Source organism: Oncorhynchus masou, chromosome 3, assembly GCF_036934945.1.
Source record: "Oncorhynchus masou masou isolate Uvic2021 chromosome 3, UVic_Omas_1.1, whole genome shotgun sequence".
In the NCBI taxonomy this organism is placed as follows: domain Eukaryota; kingdom Metazoa; phylum Chordata; class Actinopteri; order Salmoniformes; family Salmonidae; genus Oncorhynchus; species Oncorhynchus masou.
Genome location: NC_088214.1, coordinates 25,070,642 through 25,095,231, shown reverse-complemented (window position 1 = coordinate 25,095,231; position 24,590 = coordinate 25,070,642). Strand labels below are relative to the sequence as shown.

General features: G+C 41.3%; 1 protein-coding gene across 2 annotated transcripts in view; it reads right to left on the bottom strand.

Moving 5' to 3' along the window:
• Nucleotides 1–24,590, bottom strand: part of LOC135513273 (dipeptidyl aminopeptidase-like protein 6) — a 138,294-nt gene that overhangs the window by 35,465 nt on the left and 78,239 nt on the right. For both annotated transcript variants that reach the window (XM_064936141.1, XM_064936150.1), the window contains exons 2-5: nucleotides 8,251–8,365; nucleotides 6,361–6,459; nucleotides 260–354; nucleotides 76–150 (exon numbers count right to left, since the gene is read on the bottom strand). In XM_064936141.1, the coding sequence (XP_064792213.1) occupies nucleotides 76–150; nucleotides 260–354; nucleotides 6,361–6,459; nucleotides 8,251–8,365 (384 nt within the window). The remainder of the gene's footprint in view (nucleotides 1–75; nucleotides 151–259; nucleotides 355–6,360; nucleotides 6,460–8,250; nucleotides 8,366–24,590) is intronic.

Below are 24,590 nucleotides of genomic sequence, written 5' to 3'. Positions count from 1 at the left end.
CAACCTCGCATGGCAGAAACAACCCATAAACTCTGCATCTGAGACAAAATAAGAAGTGTGGTCCTTTCTACTTACTGGGGCCACGTTATAGGCCAACAACACATGTTCCAGGTCTGGAGATATGTGGTACTTGGTGGCTTTGAACATTTCCTGGATAACAAAGAAGCATGTTTGAGGCATATTTATTACAAAAGGTCATCATACATTTTTCAATACCATATCACCTACATGTTCGGGAATAAAATTAGCTAATACTCACAAACTTCCTGTTCTCCACCAAAATGACCCTCTCCTGTGTTTCGATGTTGAGTTTGACCACATCCCCTTCTCGTGTTCGATACAGCAGTACATTGTCTGGAAATAATAAACAGCATAGAAGAGAGAGCATTACATTGTGGAATACGCATCCAGCTGTTTCAAACAGTACTTACAGTGCTGGATCAGGCATTCTAACCTCCGGCCATAGTGGGGCCATGAGGGGCCAGCCTTCCACACCAGTCTGAGAGAAGATATCTTTTAGGGGGGCACCAAGGTACAACTGGAGCAGGCCTTGCTGGCATCCTGTTACCTCTGCAGCATAAACAGGAGCTGTAAGGTGTGGATACATACAGTGTGATCCCACTGGGCACAGACGTCAATTCAACGTCTATTCCAGGTTGGTTTAACGTATTTTCATGAATATGACCTGGAAACAATGTTGATTCAACCAGTGTCTGCCGAGTGGGATGGTCCAAGTGGTAGACCATTTTCACATTATTGTGCCGACCCAAAACATATTAAGCTGGCTCAGGTATTTGGTTCCTATGATGGATGCATAAAAAGGCAAGGACAGTACAGCTTGGCTTGGTTCCACTCAGCTCTGCTCAGTAGTGTGACACTGGTAGTGTTGTCCTCTAGACCAGAAGCGATTCCTCAGTCTCACTGTGTCCTGTTCGGATAAACCCCTCTACCAAGAGAAGTGCAGAGAAAAGGTCCTTGCTGCTCTCTGCCATGTTTGAACCCTTCAAATAAAGGTTGATTGAATAGCCATCTCATCTCCCTTACTTACTATTTGCCACAGCAATAGCAGTAATACTGGAAGGACTTCATATTGCTAGACATAATGGAGATTATTTGGATTTTGTGGTAGTGTGTTTTTCTACTAAATTAACTTCAAGTTTGTTTGCTTTTGTATTCTGTTTTGAAAACCTTTTCCTGCTCTAGTCCAAATATTTGCTCAGTCATGACAGTTCCGCTCACAAAAACGATCAAAATGGATGCATTAGGAATAATGGAAAGTGTATGAGTATCCTCGGTGGCAGGTAGACTAGTGGTTAGAGCATATGGCCAGTAACCGAAAGGTTGCTAGATTGAATCCCTGAGCTGACAAGGTAAAAAAATATGTCGTTCTGTCCATGAACAAGGCAGTTAACCCACTGTTCCCCGGTAGGCTGTCATTGTATATAAAAATGTGTTCTTACCAGACTTGCCTAGTTAAAAAAAAACTGCTGAAGGCCTGACATCTTTAACAAAAGCCATTCATTAAATTGCTTTAATCAATGAAAACGAATGAGAGCAGAGTACAGTACACAGTGTCCCTATAAGACTATAGACAGAGTGAAGGCAAAGTGACTCCTCCTGTTTCTGTGTCTTAAAGGCAGGGCTCGAAATTAACAATGTCCCATTGTCCTGAGGACAAAATATGTCTGGAGAGTCTCAAAACAGACTCTGGGACAGTTCTGTGACTATAGATCCAAAATTCATACAACCACTGCACATCTAAAACATTTAAAAAGCAATCAGAATGTTTAGCTTAAAATGATGATAAACTATTATTTCTTCACATTATAATCTGCAGCAATGTGCAACCAGCAGTAAGCTATGCGCAAATATTTTTAAAAAAATGTAGCAGAAACACAATGTTCTAAAAAGTGCATCACACATGCAGGAGGTTTCACGTGACAGATGAAAATATACATGCGAAATGTTGAAAGAGGGGAGATCTAAAGATGCAACAACTAGCATGGGTTGATAATATATCTAAGATTGTGTCTGGCTGCTGGACAAATAAAGAAAGCTGGTTTCAATGACATAAGGAAGTGTTTATCAAATAATTCCCTAAAAATGTCTATGGTCTGATATTGGCTAGGCTACTTGAATCAAGGAAAGACATGCCCCATGACATGGCATAAAACCTACAGGTTTTAAATAATGAAGTTTATGGTTTAATAGTTTCAAAATGCCTCCACTAAGATTGCAAGCTGGGTGATACTTGGCGCAAAACAGATACGGGTCTTTCTCTCCGCTCTTGTAATTGATGAATGAAACATTCCTCAAGTAGGCCTACTCCAACAGAATCAAGCCTGTAGATGTTAATGTTAATTATCCTACATTATATTTGTCAAACATGACTGGAGATTGTACTATATTAATGTAAATAAAAAATCTCATTAAAGTTTGACTACATTTTCTGGCACCTCCCTCATGTCAAAATTGACGTGGACACATCACCTAAGCTACACTGAGATGTATGCTAATTTTATGTGTACAGGTCACTGCAAAAACAATGGACTATTCAACATAAAGGATCTTAATAGTATCAAGGCACAAGGTGAGACCCAGATGCAGACACAGGAGGCAGATGGTCGCAGTCATTATGTTTATTAATCCAAAGGAGTAGGCAAGAGTAAGGTCGTGGACAGGCAAAAAGGTCAAGACCAGATCAGAGTCCAGGAAGTACAGAGTGGCAGACAGGCTCGTGGTCAAGGCAGGCGGGTCAAAGTCCAGAAACAGGCAAGAATCAAAACCAGGACTAAAAGAAGACGAATGCAAAAAGCAGGAGAACGGGAAAACTGCTGGTTGACTTGGAAACATACAAGACGAACTGGCACAGAGCGACAGGAAACACAGGGATAAATACACTGGGGAAAATCAGCGACACCTGGAGGGGGTGGAGACAATCACAAGGACAGGTGAAACATCAGGGCATGACAAATAGGGCATTGGGCCACCAAGAGATGCCAGAACAGAACTTGGCATAGATTCTGCAAGTGTCTGGAACTCCATTCTACTGGAGAAATGTGACACGACACCATTCTTCCACGAGAAATTCCATAATTGTTTTTTTGTTGTTGGTGGTGGAAAACGCAGACTCTGGCGTCACTCCAGAATCTCCCATAACTGTTAAATTGGGTTGAGATCTGGTGACTGAGAGACACACACACGCTTTAAACTCCCTATGCTCCTTTGAAACCCCTCTTTTAAAGTCACTGAGAACTCTTCTTCTAGCCATGGTAGTGAAAATAATGGGCAACTGGGGATTTTTATACATGACCCTAAGCATGATGGGATGTTAAATTGTTTAATTAACTCAGGAAACACACCTGTTTGGAAGCACCTGCTGATTTATTTCTTTCATTACTTTCCCAGTAGTTTACATGAACTCAATTAGTATTTGGTAGCATTGCCTAAAATTGTTTAAATTGTTTAACTTGAGTCAAAAGCCTTCCACAAGCTTCCCACAATAAGTTGGGTGAATTTTGGCCCATTGCTCCTGACAGAGCTGGTGTAACTGAGTCAGGTTTGTAGGCCTCCTTGCTTGTACAGGCTTTTTCAGTTCTGCCCACATATTTTCTATAGGATTGAGGTCAGGGTTTTGTGTTGGCCACTCCAATACCTGGACTTTGTTGTCCTTAAGCCATTTTGCCACAACTTTGGAAGTATGCTTTGGGTCATTGTCCATTTGGAAGACCCATTTGCGACCAAGCTTTAACTTCCTGACTGATGTCTTGAGATGTTGCTTCAATATATCCACATAATTTTACGTCCTCATGATGCCATCTATTTTGTGAAGTGCACCAGTCTCTCCTGCAGCAAAGCACCCCCACAACATGATGCTGCCACCCTCGTACTTCACGTTTGGGATGGTGTTCTTCGGCTTGCAAGCCTCCCCCTTTTTCCTCCAAACATAACGATGGTCATTATGGCCAAACAGTTCTATTTTTGTTTCATCAGACCAGAGGACATTTCTCCAAAAAGTACGATCTTTGTCCCCATGTGCAGTAGCACACCGTAGTCTGGCTTTTTTAATGGCGGTTTTGGAGAAGTGGCTTCTTCCTTGCTGAGGGCCCTTCAGGTTATGTCGATATAGAACTCGATTTACTATGGATATAGATACTTTTGTACCCGTTTCCTCCAGCATCTTCACAAGGTCCTTTGCTGTTTTTCTGGGATTGATTTGCACTACTCACACCAAAGAACGCGTCTCCTTCCTGAGCGGTATGACGGCTGCGTGCTCCCATTGTGTTTATACTTGCGTACTATTGTTTGTACAGATGAACGTGGTACCTTCAGGAGTTTGGAAATTGTTCCCAAGGATGAATCAGACTTGTGGAGGTCTACAATTGTTTTTCTGAGGTCTTGGCTGATTTCCTTTGATTTTCCCATGATGTCAAGCAAAGAGGCACTGAGTTTGAAGGTAGGCCTTGAAATACATACACAGGTACACCTCCAATTGCCTCAAAGCCATGACAATTTTCTGGAATTTTCCAAGCTGTTTAAAGGCACAGTCAACTTAGTGTATTTAAACTTCTGACTCACTGGAATTGTGATACAGTGAATTATAAGTGAAATAATCTGTCTGTAACAATTGTTGGAAAAATGTATTGTGTCATGCACAAAGTAGATGTCTAACCAACTTCCCAAAACTATAGTTTGTTAATAAGAAATTTGTGTAGCGGTAGAAAAACAAGTTTTAATGACTCCAACCTAAGTGTATGTAAACTTCCGACTTCAACTGTAGGTCCTACAGTAAACCTATGTTGGCATATCAAAACATATAAAAAATAAACAAAGTATTTTAGCATTTAGGATGGTTCATCTTCAGTTTGGAACGGTTGAAATTGCACTTCGGGACAATTCTGGGATGGCGATTAAAAAAGTTGGTCTTAAGCCCTGCTCAAAGGTGAGGTTCAAAGAGACCGGTGATGAGCGGTGGTCAAAGAGCAACGCTGAATCAATTATGCATCACTCTGAATGAAACCAACGCACCACATATTGATGAGGACTACTGAAGCACAAGGTTGCACGATCCTACGCATTATCACTGCTCATCAGAACCAAATGTTGAGCTGATTGCATTAACTTAACTTTGACACGGAGGAATGTCAGACAATGAATCACTACTATTTTATCGGAGAAGAATGATAGAGAACATTCCAATGTTGCGTGACAAAAATACACACTTTGAAGTTTGTGCGTGTGTGTGTGTGTGTGTGTGTGTGTGTATTTCTGCTGGTGAGGTTAATTATCATGGTCCATTTGATGAGGGAAAAGCCCTTTAGCCTGCTGTTTAACTTCTCTGCAGACACCATTTCCCTGCATTGTCCTTTGCCTGTCTTTTACACAAAACACTGGACATCAGCATGTTGCCAAAGTCATGGCAGGGCCGACTGGGACAAAATATTCTGCCAAGATTTGAATTTTCAATTCAGTTTAAATTCTCTTTCGAGATATCCAGACTGAGTGAGTAATTATATTATATTGTGAAAAGGTTACTTTCCAGAGAAGATAAGCTATGTTACTGCTGCATACAGTGGATAACATTGTATATAAATCAGTATGTAAAAGTATGTGGAAATAAAATAAATTCTGGCACTACTTTTGTGCTTAATGGAGAGTCAATGAAAAAACAAAGTAGTTTGAGTCTCTAACACTAGAGGGCGAGCAGTAGCTTGATCCAACATTCATGTGTTCTGCAGCTTGCTTTCCACATTACGTTGTCAAGGTTAAAAAAGGTCATAACAGACCAGCCTTACATCTGTTTAATTTGGGCCTGTCCTGTACATGCTCTGCATACATTATAGCTTCAGTACTGTATGGTGAATAACAGCATAAACGGGCACATTTCAAGGTTCCACTGGATTACATTGCTCTGTCTCTCTGTATAACGCTTACTTAGTTCTGTGGGCTGTCTGTCTCTGTTGTAAGGGAATAACCATGAGACTATAACCATGTAATCCTTGAGGGCTTGATAATAAGCATTCACAGTAAACACATTGGCTGAGTGATCCATTATGCCTTTAAATCAGGATTTGGGTTTCTATGATTATGTTTAAATTCAATAGGCAATTGAAGTGCTAGTTAGGTTTCAATATGTTTTATGTGTGGTCCTCTTGTTTGATAGTAATGGCTGTCTAATGGGAAAAGTAATACGGCTTGGAATGCTTACGGAGATAGAGTCATTAAAGACCATCTAAAATATGTAAATGTGGAGCTCTAATAATGTCAACGGACACGTAACAGTTCCTGGTTGGTGGGTGCTGTGTTAGCTTCCGTTTCTATTGGCAGATGAAAGGGCAGGGCGTAACTATAACAACTCACCACTGAGCCATGTAGCGTCGGGGTCGTGCACGTGAAGATCTCCTCCGAAGACGTCCTCGATGGTGACTTTCTTCTTGAGGGCAAGGCTATCATCTGCAACTGCCAGTGGAATATATCAACAAAACAAAAGTGGAAGAAGTCATAGAATTAATCAGGTACAATAATATGATACTGTTATGTTTCAATTCTCTTTCACATTAAAAAGGGACCTGGCCACCTTTGTTGCCTGGTGACTGTCACTTTTCCTGCAAAAAGTTGCAGGGGGTCATAAAAATAGGGTAAGAGACATCTGTCAGAGTCTGGCTATTATGTGCTGTTTCTGTCTCTGGAGATAGTAGGACTGTAATTCCCATATCACAGGCACAGCGATTAAGGAAATGTTACAAAGAAGAAAGAGACACTTGAGACAATCCATTGATCCGCCAGCATCAACTCACAGCAGCATGGCCAGTTTTTCCAGGCAGCCGTAACTCCCTCTAACTGCACAGGGTAAACAGCTGAGACCGGTCAAGGTAGACAGCAGCGCTAGAGGATTGAGTTACATAGAGAGTGTGTGTGTGTGTGCCCCTTCAACCCCATATGGGAGCTTTACATATTTATCTTCTACATTCACCTGTCAGTTTATTCAAGAAAATACATTAGAGTACCATCAGTAAGAGATTCTAGAAGGGATGTGTGTGATGTATGTATGTAGAGTACCATCAGTAAGAGATTCTAGAAGGGATGTGTGTGATGCATGTATGTAGAGTACCATCAGTAAGAGATTCTAGAAGGGATGTGTGTGATGCATGTATGTAGAGTACCATCAGTAAGAGATTCTAGAAGGGAAGTGTGTGATGCATGTATGTAGAGTACCATCAGTAAGAGATTCTAGAAGGGATGTATGTAGAGTACCATCAGTAAGAGATTCTAGAAGGGATGTATGTAGAGTACCATCAGTAAGAGATTCTAGAAGGGATGCATGTATGTATGTGTGTGTATGTGTGTGTATGTGTATGTGTATGTGTATGTGTATGTGTATGTGTATGTGTGTGTGTGTGTGTGTGTGTGTGTGTGTGTGTGTGTGTGTGTGTGTGTGTGTGTGTGTGTGTGTGTGTGTGTATGTATGTATGTATGTATGTGTCAGTGCCAGTAAGTAGCTTTGCAGAGAATTGAGAGAACTAAAAATAACACATTTAAAAATGTAAATACATATATACAGTACCTTTGCAAGTCTCTGAATTTGCTAATTATCTTCATCTGTTGGTAAAAGACCATTAAGAGGGATTCCCAACATGAGGCAAACAGCACCTCTGATGCACTGGCAATTGTAAAAATGACTAGAGCTATTACTGCATAATAATCTTCATTAAACAAGACTGAATGACATTTTACATTAAAGCCCCATTACCTAGTGAGAGGATGACCTCACTTCGTCCTTCTGAAAAACCAATATGCAATCTCCAAGCTGACACATCTCAACATCTCTACTCCTGTCTGTCTTTGAATGAATGGGTTTAGGAAATTAAATTACCTACTGGGCTGTCTGCTAGCAAGGCCAATTGCAATCTCTAACTAGAAGTTTTTTTTGGTGGCCTGACTCAGGTACTTATGTACTGTAGGATCTTAATTTGACCAGTTTCTCACAGCAGGAAAATAATCCAGCAGCAACAGGAAAGGTGAATTATTATGTGGTTATAATGAATGGAAATATTTGTAGGGATTGATACATCTTTAGTTAGGGCAAATCAAGTCAGACATTATAAAGTGGAAATTACAAACTTTAGAAGCCTTTTTTTTAACCTTGTCTACACCACAAATGAGCATTTTCTAATATGCAGTGTAATAGGTGTTAATAAGTGTAATGTAATAAGTGTCATGTAGTGTGATGCAGCATTGTGTGTTACGTACTTGGGGTGAGCAGGATAACAGAGGTGACGATCAAAGACAAGATGATGCAGATGACTAGCAGGGCGATGACTATCCCCTTCCAGTTCCTCTGTGGAGGGGCACTGCCCACCAGGTCCTGCAACACAAACACACACAAAAGTTAATAGAGGTCAATGGGGGAGAATGAAGGGGAGGCGATGAGTATGGTTACATACACACAATAATGTGATTATTGTGGATAATCAGATTAATACAGTTCTATAAAAATGTTGACATGCTTTGCAAGAAGAACGATTTCCCTAATAATCCAATTTACATGGACACATCTGAAATCAGGCTCCCTGATGGCACTAAATACAGACCCGTTTACATGGACACATCTGAAATCAGGCTAAATACAGAACATTGCCAATCAAAATAAATGTTCTACCACAGAGAACATATTATTTTTGGGAAGCATATTTGATTTTTAATTTGTATAAAGTTTGTATGTGAAAACTACTTCTAAGATGCATCCATTCAGTCGTTCCAAACTCACTTCACTCATGGTAAAGAGGGAGGCTCTCGGCTGGTGCTTGCACATGCGCAGATCATATACGATTAAGGCGTTTACATGTCCTAATAATTCTAAAGATTGCTCAGAAAACAAGTTGTTTTAATCTGCGTATGTTTACTTCGATGTTGACCGTACACCGATTAAGGTAAGCAGAGTAAGGTGTTTCCATGACTATTGCATAATCTGCCTACTGCCATAATTAGTTTAATGTCAAATTATTACTGTGTATGTAAATGTGCTCACTGACTGTGTTTGTGCTACTACTGCAACACTCCTGTGATAGGCTCCCAGCCACACAGCTGTTGAAAGAACCTAGAGGGAATCTAAGTGACAGAATAAGCTCTGATGGGGGAATTGACAGGAGAAACCACGAATACGCTGAAGACAGTTCCTTATGTTAAAATGTGCTGCGTTGGGAGATCCAGAACACCTGAGCATATCCCCAGAGTCTTTCACACCTTTACACTGTTCCCTTCCCTTCCCACTCTTTCTGTAGGACAGATCACCATCCTGCAGCTTCTACAGTCATTCTACCTCTAGTATTATATTACAGTACCCCATGGTCCTAGTGCTCAGGATGAGTCTCTTTGCAGCCTCTTTGCCTGGGTTGAGTGGCGTATGTACTATGTGCTCTTGCTCCATGCAGAACGAGAGAGAGAAATGATGAGCCTCTCCAGTCCTTTCCTCAGAGATAAACAAATGGTAGACGGTCTATCAACCCTAATACTATACACACATACAATCAATTGCACATGACATACAAAACCTAGCTATATCCCTATGGAGGTGCAGTGGCTGTATTGATTACCCGATAAGACTGACAATCGAATGTAAACTGAGGCAGATAATTCACTGCACACCATCTCAGTTCAGAGTGTAGAGGGATGAGTGTCCTATAGGTGAATCAGGGTTAGGACTTTGCTCTATCTGTTGGTATTCCAGGCTGATTCTAGCCTGGTTCCAGTCTAGATTACTTCCAGAGGCATGACAACAGAGTTGGCTAAAGCACTTAGAGGTCTGGAAGTAGGCTAAACTGATTAATACAAAGAGCTCTGTATGGCGTCTCCTCATTAAGGTCTATGTCCCTCTCCCCTCCACTGAGCTCTGAGCAGTGGCTGGAGCACAGCATGTCACTGTGGGCACATAGAGATCAGGCTTAATTGGCAACAAGGCAATCAACAGCTATGAATTAATATGGATCAGTGTTGCTCTGCATCTTTCTGTTGAGGCCGTGGTGCGTGGTGGTGGTGCGTGGTGTGTGGTGGTGGTGGTGGTACGTGGTGGTGGTACGTGGTGCGTGGTGGTGGTGCGTGGTACGTGGTGGTGGTGGTACGTGGTGGTGGGTGGTACGTGGTGCGTGGTGGTGGTGCGTGGTACGTGGTGGTGGTGGTACGTGGTGCGTGGTGGTGGTGCGTGGTACGTGGTGGTGGTGGTACGTGGTGCGTGGTGGTGCGTGGTACGTGGTGGTGGTGCGTGGTGGTGGTACGTGGTGGTGGTACGTGGTGGTGGTGGTACGTGGTGGTGGTGGTACGTGGTGGTGGGTGGTACGTGGTGGTGGTACGTGGTGCGTGGTGGTGGTGCGTGGTACGTGGTGGTGGTGGTGCGTGGTACGTGGTGGTGGTGCGTGGTGGTGGTGGTGGTGCGTGGTACGGGGTGGTGGTTCATGGTGGTGGTGGTGCGTGGTGACTCATGCGTGTGTGTGTGTGTCAACACCAGCAGGAGCATATATTATTGCAAGAGGCATCTCCCTCATATTAAACTGATAATGAGATAAGGGTCTGAGTTGGGGGAAATGAATATTCCTGTGTTATCACCTCCTAATGGAAAAAACCCAACACTGGGTTCATCGGGAAATCACTGTCTGCTGCCCTCTGACCTCCACAAGGAATAAACCATTTTAGTCTATTGAAAGATCAAATTTCAGAGAAAACAAGCACTCATTAAGATCAGGTGAAGCGAATTAGTGTGCGCGGCCAACTCACCTGAACACACTTAACAAGATAGAGAGAGTTTTGTTGATGCTGAGAACGGAATGTATATGTTATTTACAATCTTAGAACGTTCTCTGAATGTTAAAGTTTTAATGGAAATTTTTCTTCATGTTCTGAGAACGGAATGTATGTTTTTTTCTTCTTTATTCCTTTCCCCTAAACATTCTACCCGAATTGGAGTAAACTAATGGACAACAATACTTAGACGTCTACTTCCAGCTTATACATACTATATACATTTTACATGAGTTATTTTTTTAGGTCCACCCTTCAGCTACCCATCCATCTCTGAAAACCATCCAGTTTTGTATTTCTACTTGCCATATATTTTTCAAATGTGCTGAACCTTTCTTTTCTGATAGTTTCTACAGATTATAAATTAAAGATGACAGTTTTTACTAAGAGCATTATTATATTATTGATCTATTAACTAGTTTTGGGTAAATGTAATTTTTTGATCCATTCCTGAACCTGTGGCCAAAAACAAGCTACATATGGCAGTACCAAAACAAGTGATCTAATGACTCCGTCTCTTTGCAGTTAAATGTTAGAGATGGGGTGTTTGTATCCCCCTTATACATACAGTTCTATGGGTAGCAAGAATTTTGTATAATAATTTAAATTGTTAAAACTAAGTTTTGAATCCAGCCTTGTTTATGAACTGATACACAAAAGAATGTGCCATGGAATCTGCACATCGAAAATCTCATCCAAGTATTTTGCAACCTGTATGGCGCAGCTGTACATTTTTGGGTCCTGAAATGGAACTGGTATACTTCAGTTAAATGTATCCTTTTTTTTTTTACCAAGTTCGGTCTTTAATGCAGGGCCGACAGACAAGCTCCTTACCTTCAACTGTCACGCCTTGGTCTTAGTATTTTGTGTTTTCGTTAATTAGTTGGTCAGGCCAGGGTGTGACATGGGTTTATGTTGTTGTATTTCATAGTGGGGTTTTTTAGTTATTGGGATTGCGGCTGAGTAGGGGTGTTGCATAGGTTTGGCTGCCTGAAGTTATTTCATGTATCGTCATTTGTTTCATTAAAGACATGAGTAACCAACACGCTGCATTTCGGTCCGACTTTCTTGCGACAAACGAAGAACGCCTTTACATCAACAGTGTTCTTGTGATCAAGCCATCAATGTTTTGTGATTATTGGTGTCGTAAATATTTTAGCTAACGGGTTAGCAATTAGCATGTTTGACATTTCAGTGGAAATACTACTACTATCAGCTTTTTGATAAGCGTTTTAGCAAAAACAATATGTCCCGTATTATCGGCATACGTTCCCCAGTTATTGGCCACCTTACTATTTTGTTCAATTACAAGATATATCAGTTTAATTTTGTTTAAATTAGAGACCAACCTCGTATCCGAAGTGTTTACTAGATAGTTGGTTAGCCTTCCGGTAAAAACAAAAATTACTTGCCTGTCAACTTTTATTGCGTAGTTGGTGCAACCTCCTGTAGACTCTTAAAAATGGTTCTTCACCAACATCATCTTCAGGTTTGTAATCAAATAATGTCTCATTATTAACGTTTCGACAACATCCGGTGAAATTGCAGAGCGCGAAATTCAAAAACAATTATTAGAAATATTTAACTTTTATACAATCACAAGTGCAATACACCAAAATACAGCTTAACTTCTTGTTAACTTCTTGGAACTCTAGGGGCGCAATTTCATTTTTGGATGAAAAACGTTCTCGTTTTAACCTCTTACACTTATGGTGGCGCTATTTCATTTTTGGAAGAAAAACGTTCCCGTTTTAAACAAGATATTTTGTCACAAAAAGATGCTCGACTATGCATATAATTGCAACTGTTCGAAAGAAAACACTCTGACGTGTCCAGAAATACAAATATCTTCTCTGTGCGTGCCCTTTAACGTGAGCTTCAGGCAAAACCAAGATGACTTGGCATCCAGGAAATGACAAGGATTTTTGAGGCTCTGTCTTTCATGATCTCCTTATATGGCTGTGAACGCAAGAGGAATGAGTCTGCCCTTTCTGTCGTTTCCCCAAGGTGTCTGCAGCATTGTGACGTATTTGTAGGCAGATCGTTGGAAGATTGACCATAAGAGACCACATTTACCACGTGTCCGCCCGGTGTCCTGCGCCGAAATTGGTGCGCAAAAGTCACCTGCCAGTATTTTTCCATGGGGCATAGACAGAGAAGCAAGCTTCCAAGAACTGCATGTCAATGAAGAGATATGTGAAAAAACACCTTGAGGATTGATTCCAAACAACGTTTGCCATGTTTCGGTCGATATTATGTAGTTAATCCGGAAAAAGTTTCACGTTGTAGGTGACTGCATTTTCGGTTCGTTTCGGTAGCCAGGCGCAATGTAGAAAACGGAACGATTTCTCCTACACACAGACGCTTTCAGGAAACACTGCGCATTTGGTATGTGGCTGGGAGTCTCCTCATTGAAAACATCAGAAGCTCTTCAAAGGTAAATGATTTTATTTATTTGGTTATCTGGCTTTTGTGAAAATGTTGCGTGCTACATGCTACACAAAATGCTATGCTAGCTTTGCATACTCTTACACAAATTAGTCAATTTCTATGGTTCAAAAGCATATTTTGAAAATCTGAGATGACAGTGTTGTTAAGAAAAGGCTAAGCTTGAGAGCAAACGCATTATTTTAATTTTATTTGCGATTTTCAGAAATCGTTAACGTTGCGTTATGCTAATGAGCCTGAGGCTTAGTCACAATCCCGGATCCGGGATGGGGAGTTTCAAGAGGTTAAACAAGATATTTTGTCACAAAAAGATGCTCGACTATGCATATAATTGCTACTGTTCGAAAGAAAACACTCTGACGTGTCCAGAAATACAAAGATCTTCTCTGTGCGTGCCCTTTAACGTGAGCTTCAGGCAAAACCAAGATGAGATGGCATCCAGGAAATGACAAGGATTTTTGAGGCTCTGTTTGTCATGATCTCCTTATATGGCTGTGAACGCAAGAGGAATGAATCAACCCTCTCTGTCGTTTCCCCAAGGTGTCTGCAGCATTGTGACGTATTTGTAGGCAGATCATTGGAAGATTGACCATAAGAGACCACATTTACCACGTGTCCGCCCGGTGTCCTGCGCCGAAATTGGTGCGCAAAAGTCACCTGCCAGTATTTTTCCAAGGAATACAGAGAGGAAAGCAAGCTTCCACGAACTGCATGTCAATGAAGAGATATGTGAAAAAACACCTTGAGGACTGATTCCAAACAACGTTTGCCATGTTTCGGTCGATATTATGTAGTTAATCCGGAAAAAGTTTTACGTTGTAGGTGACTGCATTTTCGGTTCGTTTCAGTAGCCAGGCGCAATGTAGAAAACGGAACGATTTCTCCTACACACAGACACTTTCAGGAAACACTGTGCATTTGGTATGTGACTGAGAGCCTCCTCATTGAAAACATCAGAAGCTCTTCAAAGGTAAATGATTTTATTTATTTGGTTATCTGGCTTTTGTGAAAATGTTGCGTGCTACATGCTACACAAAATGCTATGCTAGCTTTGCATACTCTTACACAAATTAGTCCATTTCTATGGTTCAAAAGCATATTTTGAAAATCTGAGATGACAGTGTTGTTAAGAAAAGGCTAAGCTTGAGAGCAAACGCATTATTTTAATTTTATTTGCGATTTTCAGAAATCGTTAACGTTGCGTTATGCTAATGAGCCTGAGGCTTTAGTCACGATCCCGGATCCAGGATGGGGAGTTTCAAGAGGTTAATCTAGCCACCGTGTCAGATTTCAAAAAGGCTTTACGGCGATAGCAAACCATGTATTATCTGAGGACAGCACCCCATCAAACAAACACATGACAATCATAATTCAACCCGCCAGGCGCGACACAAAACTCAGAAATAACTATATAATTCATGCCTTACCTTTGAAGATCTTCTGTTGGCACTCCAATATGTCCCATAAACATCATAAATGGTCCTTTTGTTCGATATATTCTGTCGTTACATCTCCAAAATGTAAATATATTTGGCGCGTTTGATTCAGAAAAACACCGGTTCCAACTCGCGCAACATGACTACAATATATCCAATAAATGACCTGTAATCTTGGTCCAAACATTTCAACAACTTTCCTAATACAACTTTAGGTATTTTATAAAGTAAATAATCGCTACAATTTAAAAACGGGATGAACTGCGTTCAATAGCGGATAAAAACAAAGTGGAGCGAGCTTTCAGGTCGCACGCCCCAACCACAACAGTACACTTGGCTATCCACCCAGATAGGAAATGGCTACTTCTTCATTTCTGAAAGGAAAAACATCAACCTATTTGTAAAGGCTGTTGCCATCCAGTGGAAGCGATAGGAACTGCAAGCAAGTGCTTTAGAAATCTAGATCCACATAGAAAACCCATTGAAACACTGTCACCTTAACAACAACAACAAATCCTGGATGGTTTGTCCTCTGGGTTTCGCCTGCCAAATAAGTTCTGTTATACTCACAGACATAATTTTAACAGTTTTAGAAACTTCAGTGTTTTCTATCCAAGCTTCCTAGCTTCATATCCTAACTTCTATCCTAGTTTACTTTGGGCACACATTTCATCCGGACATGAAAATACCGCCCCCTATCCCGAAGAGGTTTTAAGAGGGTGTGAACAAGGCTGAATGGGTGTAGACAAAGAAGAGCTCTCCAATAGGTGTACCAAAACATTCAAAGGCCATTTTCTCAAAAGTGAGGTTACAAGTTTGTCAACTTTCAAAGCAGAATTACTTTCCCATTGTTCCTCAACTGTAGTGTATGATTTACCATTTTCTAGTTTTGAGCCTCTACTTTAATCCAATGTAAAGAACACAATTTCAAATTTTGCAAAATATGACTGAATCGAGCAGGTCGGTCACATATAAGGTCCCACAGCTGACAGTGCATGTCAGATCAAAAACCAAGCCATGATGTTGAAGGAATTGTCTGTAGAGCTCTGAAACAGGATTGTGTCGAGGCACAGATCTGGAGAAGGGTACCAAAGAATGTCTGCAGCATTGAAGGTCCCCAAGAACACAGTGGCCTCAATCATTCTTAAATGGAGGAAGTTTTGAACCACCAAGACTCTTCCTAGAGCTGGCCACCCGGCCAAACTGAGCAATCGGGGGAGAAGGGCCTTGGTCAGGGAGATGACCAAGAACACGATGGTCATTCTGACAGAGCTCCCAAGTTCCTCTGTGTCGATGGGAGAACCTTCCAGAAGGACAACAATCTCTGCAGCTCTCCACCAATCAGGGCATTATGGTAGAGTGACAGAAGCTACTCTTCAGTAAAAGGCACATAGCAGCCCGCTTGGAGTTTGCCAAAAGGCACCTAAAGGACACTCAGACCATGAGAAACAAGATGATCTGGTCTGATGAAACCAAGATTGAACTCTTTGGCCTGAATGCTAAGTGTCACGTCTGGAGGAAACCAGGCACCGCTCATCACCTGGCCAATACCATCCCTACAGTGAAGCACGGTGGTGACAGCATCATGCCGTGGGGATGTTTTTCAGCGGCAAGGACTGGGAAACTAGATCGAGGGAAATATGAACAAATCAAAGTACGGAGACATCCTTGATGAAAACCAGCTCCTGAGTGCTCAGGATTAAGGTTTACCTTCCAACAGGACAACAACCCTAAGCACACAGCCAAGACAGCGCAGGAGTGGCTTTGGGACAAGTCCAGGAGAGACCTGAAAATATCTGTGCAGCGATGCTCCCCATCCAATCTGACAGAGCTTGAGAGGATCTGCAGAGAAGAATGGGAGAAACTCGCCAAATATACTGTAGGTGTGCCAAGCTTCAATAAAGTACTGAGTAAAGGGTCTGAATACTTATGTAAAAGTGATATTTCAGTTTGAAATGTTTTATACATTTGCAAAAATGTCTAAAAACTTTTTTTTTTGTCATTATTGGGAATTGTGTGTAGATGGGGGGGAAACAATTCAGTCTATTTTAGAATAAGGCTGTATGGAGAGAAACAAAATGGTGCAGTTTGAGGCCTTGTGCCCCGCGTAGCTCAGTTGGTCGAGCATGGCGCTTGGAGCGGCAGGGTTATGGGTTTGATTCCCACAATGGTACCAGTATAATAATATATGCAGTCACTACTAAATTGCTGTGAATAAGAGAGTCTGCTAAATGACTAAAATGTAAAGGTAATGTGATGGAGAGTGAGATGTGGGTCTGGGCAGGTGTGATGTAGTTGCCGTTTGTATGTGTATGTCAAAAAAATAAAAAATAATCTTACAAAAAAATAAAAATGAAAGCTTGCAAAAACCATGTGATTATTCATTATGAGTAGGATTTATTTAATTTGTTTCCATTGTTCATTGTAACCACAATGTCACAAATAATTGCACACACACACACACACACACACACACACACGAGCAGATTATTAAAAACATTTTCAACCTGTTAAAGACATTCAGAAAGAATGTTGGTACTTATTTATTTTGATCCAAAGCCATGAATGAGTGAATCACTCAGCTTTATGCTGACAAATATAGTTTTATGCTATAAGATAGGCTAAGCCTAACTAATATATTAAAGTGCCTAAATAAACTAATACATTTCATAAATAAAATAAATTAAGTAGCTCAGGTCTTGAAAACATGGTTAACCTTTTTCCACTTCCTATCTTCGCTGGATACTTCAGTTTCTTCTTCACATCAGCAAAGAAGGACTCTGTGTTTCAGAAAATCCCTTTATATAGAGGGGCTATCAAGCCAGTTTGCTATTTAGAATTCTTTCTTTCTGTTTTTAGAGGGAGAGAAACCAGAAGCCCACCGTGTCTGGTAACAGGGTTGCAGCTGGCTTCTCTCTGAAACCACAAATCCATCTGTAGGTGACGCCACACAATTACCAGGTGGATAGTAGGCCTCTTGAAGCCATAGAGGAAATCAACAAGATCCACAAGTATTCTTTCACAATGACTAGTCTTAATGTATGTTAACTGCAGTTTTGAGCTGCACTGTCCCACTCCATGGTGGATAAAACCCACTCTTCATTTATGTAATGGGCTTCAAGGCACAAGTATCCAATTTTTCGAAAATTGTCAGTCCACATGTCAAGTGTAATTGCACATTCTATTTACCCAAGCTCTCTCAACTACGGGACCACCCACCAGCATTTTTTTTGTTGTTGCCTGATGCAGGACTCTAGTGCCAGAGGAAAGAGACTCTCGGACTGAAACATTCACATCTTAATTTATTTACAAAAGGATAGTCTAATAACTCGGCGAGGTGTGAAAAATCTCCCAATTTGTACCACAGTTTAGACTACTGATAGATCAGCGTTCTAACTCCCACTTGTGACAGTGTTGCACAACAAAAGAATGGCACAATTTACCACCATCTACAACAAACTGCTGCAGCATGAGCTCAAAACTTTTAATTGAGAAACCACTGTATACTATCCCTAACATCAGTACACCGTAGCAACGGATGTGGGATGCATACACACACACACCCTACCCCCACAAAACACCTCTACCTCTCTCTACCTTTACACACACACACACACACACACACACAAGTCCCCCATTGACCCTTCTTCCCAGGTACCTCCGTGCAGTCAAATTTGACTTGTCACCTAAAACTGTCACAAATTTTTACTGATGCACAATTGAAAGCATCCTGTCGGGTTGTATCACCACCTGGTATGGCAACTGCACCGCCTGCAACAGCAAGGCTCTCCAGAGGATGGTGCGGTCTGCCCAACGCATTACCGGGGCCAAACTACCCACCCTACAGAACACCTACAGCACCCGATGTCACAGGAAGGCCAAAAAGTTAATGGACATCAACCACCCGAGCCACTTCCTGTTCACCCGCTATCATCCAGAAGGTGAGGTCAATACAGGTGCATCAAAGCTGGGACAGAGAGACTGAAAAACCGCGACTTGCCAGTGAAGAGCACTTTTTGCCAGTCCTGTCTGGTCCAGCGACGGTGGGTTTGTGCCCATAGGCGACGTTGTTGCCGGTGATGTCTGGTGAGGACCTGCCTTACAACAGGCCTACAAGACCTCAGTCCAGCCTCTCACAGCCTCTTGTGGAGAGTCTGAGCACTGATGGAATTATTGTGCATTCCTTGTGTAACTCGGGCAGTTGTTGACATCCTGTACCTGTCCCGCCAATGCAAGGACGATCAGCTGTCCGTCCTGTCTCCCTGTAGCGCTGTCTTCGGCGTCTCATGTCTCGCCGAAGGCACGTTCCCGCAGATGAGCAGGGACCCTGGGCATCTTTCTTTTGGTGTTTTTCAGAGTCAGTAGAAAGGCCTCTTTAGTGTCCTAAGTTTTCATAACTGAGACCTTAATTGCCAACCGTCTGTAAGCTGTTAGTGTCTTAACGACCGTTCCACAGTTGCATGTTCATTAATGGTTTATGGTTCATTGAACAAGCATGGGAAACAGTGTTTAAACCCTTTACAATGAAGATCTGTGAATTTATTTTGATTTTTACTAATTATCTTTGAAAGACAGGGTCCTGAAAAAGGGACTTTTTTTGCTGAGTTTATAGTCTTAATTAATTCCTACTTAGATTTGTGTGTATTTGGTATATGTTGTGTAATTTGTTAGATATTACTGCACTGTTGGAGCTAGAAGCACAAGCATTTCGCTACACCCGCAATAACATCTGCTAATCACGTCTATGTGACCAATAAAATTTGATTTGATTATGTGACGCCAGGGCCACAATAATTTTCCCCCTCCCTGAGAAGTCGTCAAGGTTCTCATAAGTAGCTTTGAGAGAATCCTTGTATATTATGCTCTCCCATCCAGAGGCTTTGGCTTTGTTGGGCCAACCCTGCCAGGCAGGCTTAGACTCTTGAGGGGGCGGTACTGCTTTAGTGGGTTTCTGACCACGTTAATCTTTCTATCTTGCCCGTGTAGGCTCCTTGCGGTAGACCTATAAAACGGGTAAGGACTTCTCGTTAGTGGATGGGTCGCTCAGATGGGTGTCTAGGGCAGGTAGGATTGGGCACCATTCCATCATGATGGGACAAAATAAATTAAATATATATTTGTAATTTATTTTTAAATGTATATCCCATGTCTGAGCAAAAGTGGAGACTCTCGCTTGGTCACAACTCCTGCTCGCAGACACACATGGGTTCTGACATTTGCAACCACTTTCTTTGCTCACTCACTTTCAACTCCTCACACTTTTCCAATTACAAACACTCAGGCACTCCATTTTCCAACACACCCGCACATATACACACGCACATACCCCACATACTGCAGGTAGCCTAGCGGTTAAGATAGCTGGGCCAGTAACTGAAAGGTCGCTGGTTTGAAGCTGGCAAGGAAAAAACTACTAGTCTGCCCTTGAGCAAGGCAGTTAACCCCCAACAACAACTGTTCTCTGGACACCGATGGCGTCAATTAAGGCAGCCCCTGCAGTTCTCTAATTCAGAGGTGTGGGTTCAATGCAGAAGACACATTTTAGATGAATGCATTCAATTGTACAACTGACTAGGTACCCCCCTTCTATGTCATCTGTTTTGTTTCTATTACCACATCATTTTGGGCTTTTGAGTACTTTTGTGATCCAGAAGACTAGACATTCTTCTGATGCTATCTTTTATCTATTCATAAATAAAATAAAATCATTTTTACAACAACATTCACGACCTAGAGGAGTAAAGCATATTTGTAGTTTATTTCTTTATCAATTGTTGTATTATTTTATTTTATCGTTTTTTATACTAACATGGATAGTGTTGGGTGTTCCATATTTGCCTGTTCTATAGGAACCTTCTATTTTTAGAATAGCCATGGAGTAGTCTTGGTGTCTCGGAACAGTTGGTTATCAATGTACAGCTTATCGACTACGAGAGCTACACGTTTCCCTTTTACCAGTACTTTGCGCCGATCTGTGATGTCCTATGGGAACTGATCGTTCATGCCTATTGTCACGATGGCGACTCTTTTGCCCAAACCTTTAACCATTAGTTTGTCCTTAAGGTATACAAATTTGGCAACAATTGGGCGCTCGTATCGATGTCCTCTCGGTCTGAGTCGATGTACAAGTTGGAGTTTGATTTTGTCGACAGTATCGCCTGGGATCTGTAGCGCTTTAAAAAGGAATTCTTTGACCACACTCTGGATTTTCACCTCATTCTCTTTAATTATGGTAGCACCAGATTTTCTTGCATAGATCTAGTCTGTATATGAAGTAAGGGTTCTCTTAGAAACGTGTTCTCTTTTCTTAGTTCATTAATGTCAGTTTCGATAGTATTGACAGTACGTTTTAGCTTCTTTCTCCAGTATCGCGGCTTTCTCATTACTCACCTCAAGGCTCGCCTTCTACTCATGTATGTCGGTGTTGACTAGTTCAAGTAGGCCTACAGTCAATTAGTCATTTACTGATTTTAGCCGATCGATTTCCACGCTTACTGTAGAGGGTGGTGAAAAGCATAGGTCATCTGTGTCTGGTTCTCCATGTTTTCCGTGGTTGGCTACTCTCCGACATGTTTTGGCGTTGACTGCATTGGTAGTATTTGTCAATAAATTTCTCGAGCCTTATTGTTTTGAGTTGTTATCCAGCTTGGATATTATTGCCCAGGAGTGAGCTGATCAGCGTCGGCATAATGTGCTACTATTTAGTTGGTTTTGGGGACATTGTATCCTACGTTTTTTTCACAAGGCATTCCGCACTGCCATCTTCAGTTCGCCATTAATGTTTTTAAATAACCTTCTGTGAACGTTACAAAAGTTCTCAACGCTCTCGTAAACATTTTGAAAACACGTTATGCTGAAGTACTGACATTTCCACAGAAGAACATTGTTTCTTAATATTCTTGGGACAATTTGAAAACATTAATTTAAATAGAACCATGGGGAAACATTATGCTGAAATTCTTCCCACAGAGGAACGTTGTTTGTCAACATTCTCTGAAATATTTGAGAACATTCCCAATGTTAAACCAGTTGGAGAACGATCCTAAAACAATACCAACATTGAAATGCAATGTAACCATGTTTGAACTTTTAGGAAACGTTCTGATGAAGCAATGAAATGCGTACCAAGAAAATAATGTTTTTGTTGTCAAGTTCCTTAAATGTGCTGGGAATGATCCAAAGCCAAGCAACTATCCTGCATCATTCCCAGAAGGTTGTATGCAAAATAACCATTGGACAACCACTAGAAGTAAACAAAATTGCAAGTATTTCAGAAACATCCCTACACCTTACTTCCTAATCAAAATACACAGTTATCTTTATACAAGTTGCCAACACTACATCACCTTAGAACAGAGACTATTTATATATCTTTTGTTTGTTTGTTTGTGTGTTTCTCAGTTCCTGTAGCAACTTGTGTGTCGGCCAAAAGTTCATCGTTTCACCAACACCTGCCAGCTGCTGGTGTTATCTGAACCACCCACCTGGTTACTGCTAGCTACTGTCAGTCCCCTCCATATCTCATCCTCTAGCAACAATAGAACAAATGCAGCTGTGACAATAGGTGAATTTAGGCCCATTGCCTCCACATAAAACATACCAGGTTGTTTGTGTTTGTAGCCTGCAAACACACAGTACCTGTACTGAATATAAAGGACCAAATGATTTGTGTTCATACTCCTTCATGCACTGAAAGAGTCAAATTGGATGGAAAAACATAAATGAATAATATATGCCATTTAGCAGTCACTTTTATCCAAAGTGACTTAGTCAATTGTGCATACATTTTTCATATGGGAAGCCCCAGCATTAATCAAAGCCACAATCCTTGGCATTGCGAGCCTTATGCTCAACCAACCGAGCCACACAGTACCACACAGAACCACAAGCACTTTGCCATTCATAAACATGCACTCTAATCAACATAAATTCACTAAATTAGTTTGTACAATATTCTTCTATTGTTGTTTACCATCTCAACAAAGAGTAGAATTCTGAGCTGACAAAGACTAAAAATACTCTACTGAAGTTTAAAAAAAAATATGTACCAAGACCTCCATTGGCACCAACCAACAACCCTCCCCACGGAATAATAGAGGCAGACAAAACTCAGATGTTATTTTTGTCCTATCTGCCAACAAACAAGCCATACTGATGTAGGATCTTAACTTACCATACTGATGTAGGATCTTAACTTACCATACTGATGTAGGATCTTAACTTACCATACTGATGTAGGATCTTAACTTACCATACTGATGTAGGATCTTAACTTACCATACTGATGTAGGATCTTAACTTACCATACTGATGTAGGATCTTAACTTACCATACTGATGTAGGATCTTAACTTACCATACTGATGTAGGATCTTAACTTACCATACTGATGTAGGATCTTAACTTACCATACTGATGTAGGATCTTAACTTACCATACTGATGTAGGATCTTAACTTACCATACTGATGTAGGATCTTAACTTACCATACTGATGTAGGATCTTAACTTACCATACTGATGTAGGATCTTAACTTACCATACTGATGTAGGATCTTAACTTTGAGCCAGTTTGCTACAACAGGAATATAATACTGCAGCAACAGGACATTTGAATTATTATGTAGATTATAATTAATTTACATTTTTGTCTGGGTTGATACATTTTTCATTAGGGAAAAGGTTGAAATTAAAAACTTTAGAAGCCTTTTTAAAACTCAAATTCACTAAACGTTTGCATTTCCTGCTCAACAGGAACATTCTCAGCAACACAAGAGTGATCAAATTAAGATCTGTTTGCTCCAGCTCTACATTACACAGACATCTTTACAAACATCTGTACAAACTCCAACTTTGGCTTTCCTCCAGAAGGTAGACTCATCCACCTTCACCAAAAGGGGGCATGAGCCCACAAAGAGTCAAGAATACTTTCTCTGAACACAAGACGAAGTGCAGAACTCTTGAGAGCGCTTACTTGGGCATGGGAAGGGAAGTCTCATGAATTCAGCTGTCCTCATGTGTTAGCCTGTGTGAAAATCAAGCCAGCATGCACCGGGTTTGATAACAATAAGAGGCTCCATAAATAAATGAGGAACAGAGACATTTTCACCTCCGCTGTTCTCATCAGACAAACACCACACCAAAACAAAGTCCCTGTAGTGCGTCTCTCCCTCTCTCTCTCGTTCTCTCCTTCTAGCTCTCCCCCAACTGACTAAACAAAAAGAGTAGGAAACCACCAAGAGAAAATAACCCATTCTGTCTTTCCATTTGTCGTTTTATGCATTCTATTTTCAGGTGTGGACTGTAAAGGTTAGCCATCCACCTAGTCCCTGCACCTCTACATGAGTGGCTTTACTTCTCAAAATGTCTCTCTCTGTCTCTCAGTCTCTCTCTCCATCTCTACCCCTCTCTGCTGTGTAGTGTAAAATGGATGTCTTGGAAGTCAGAGGGGCAGAACCAGAGTGGGGGTACTGTATCTCTGACAGGTGGATAGGGAACAGATACATATGGGGTTGAAGAAAATGATTGGAGAGTGGAGAGACTTGAAGTCATGGTTCTGAAACACAGGCGTAAACACTTGAACAGGTGACCATGCAGTTCCAGACAGGTTAGTCTGGTAGTCTTCTGACACCTAATCTATCACTCAACTATCACATAGCCATAGCGATGGCCTGAGAGGGGTCAAGCCCTTCCCTGTGAGTGGGGGTAAACTTCTCCCCTGAAACGCCATCATCAATAAGTCATGGGTGTTAACTCGTGAGATTAAGAATGCATGCCAGCCCAGCAGGGTATTGAGTTTACATATCAAATCAAATGTTATCTGTCACATGCTTGTATACCACAGGTGTAGACTAACAGTGAAATGCTTACTTACGGGTCCTTTTCCAACAATGCAGAGAGAAAGATAAGCTAGGGCA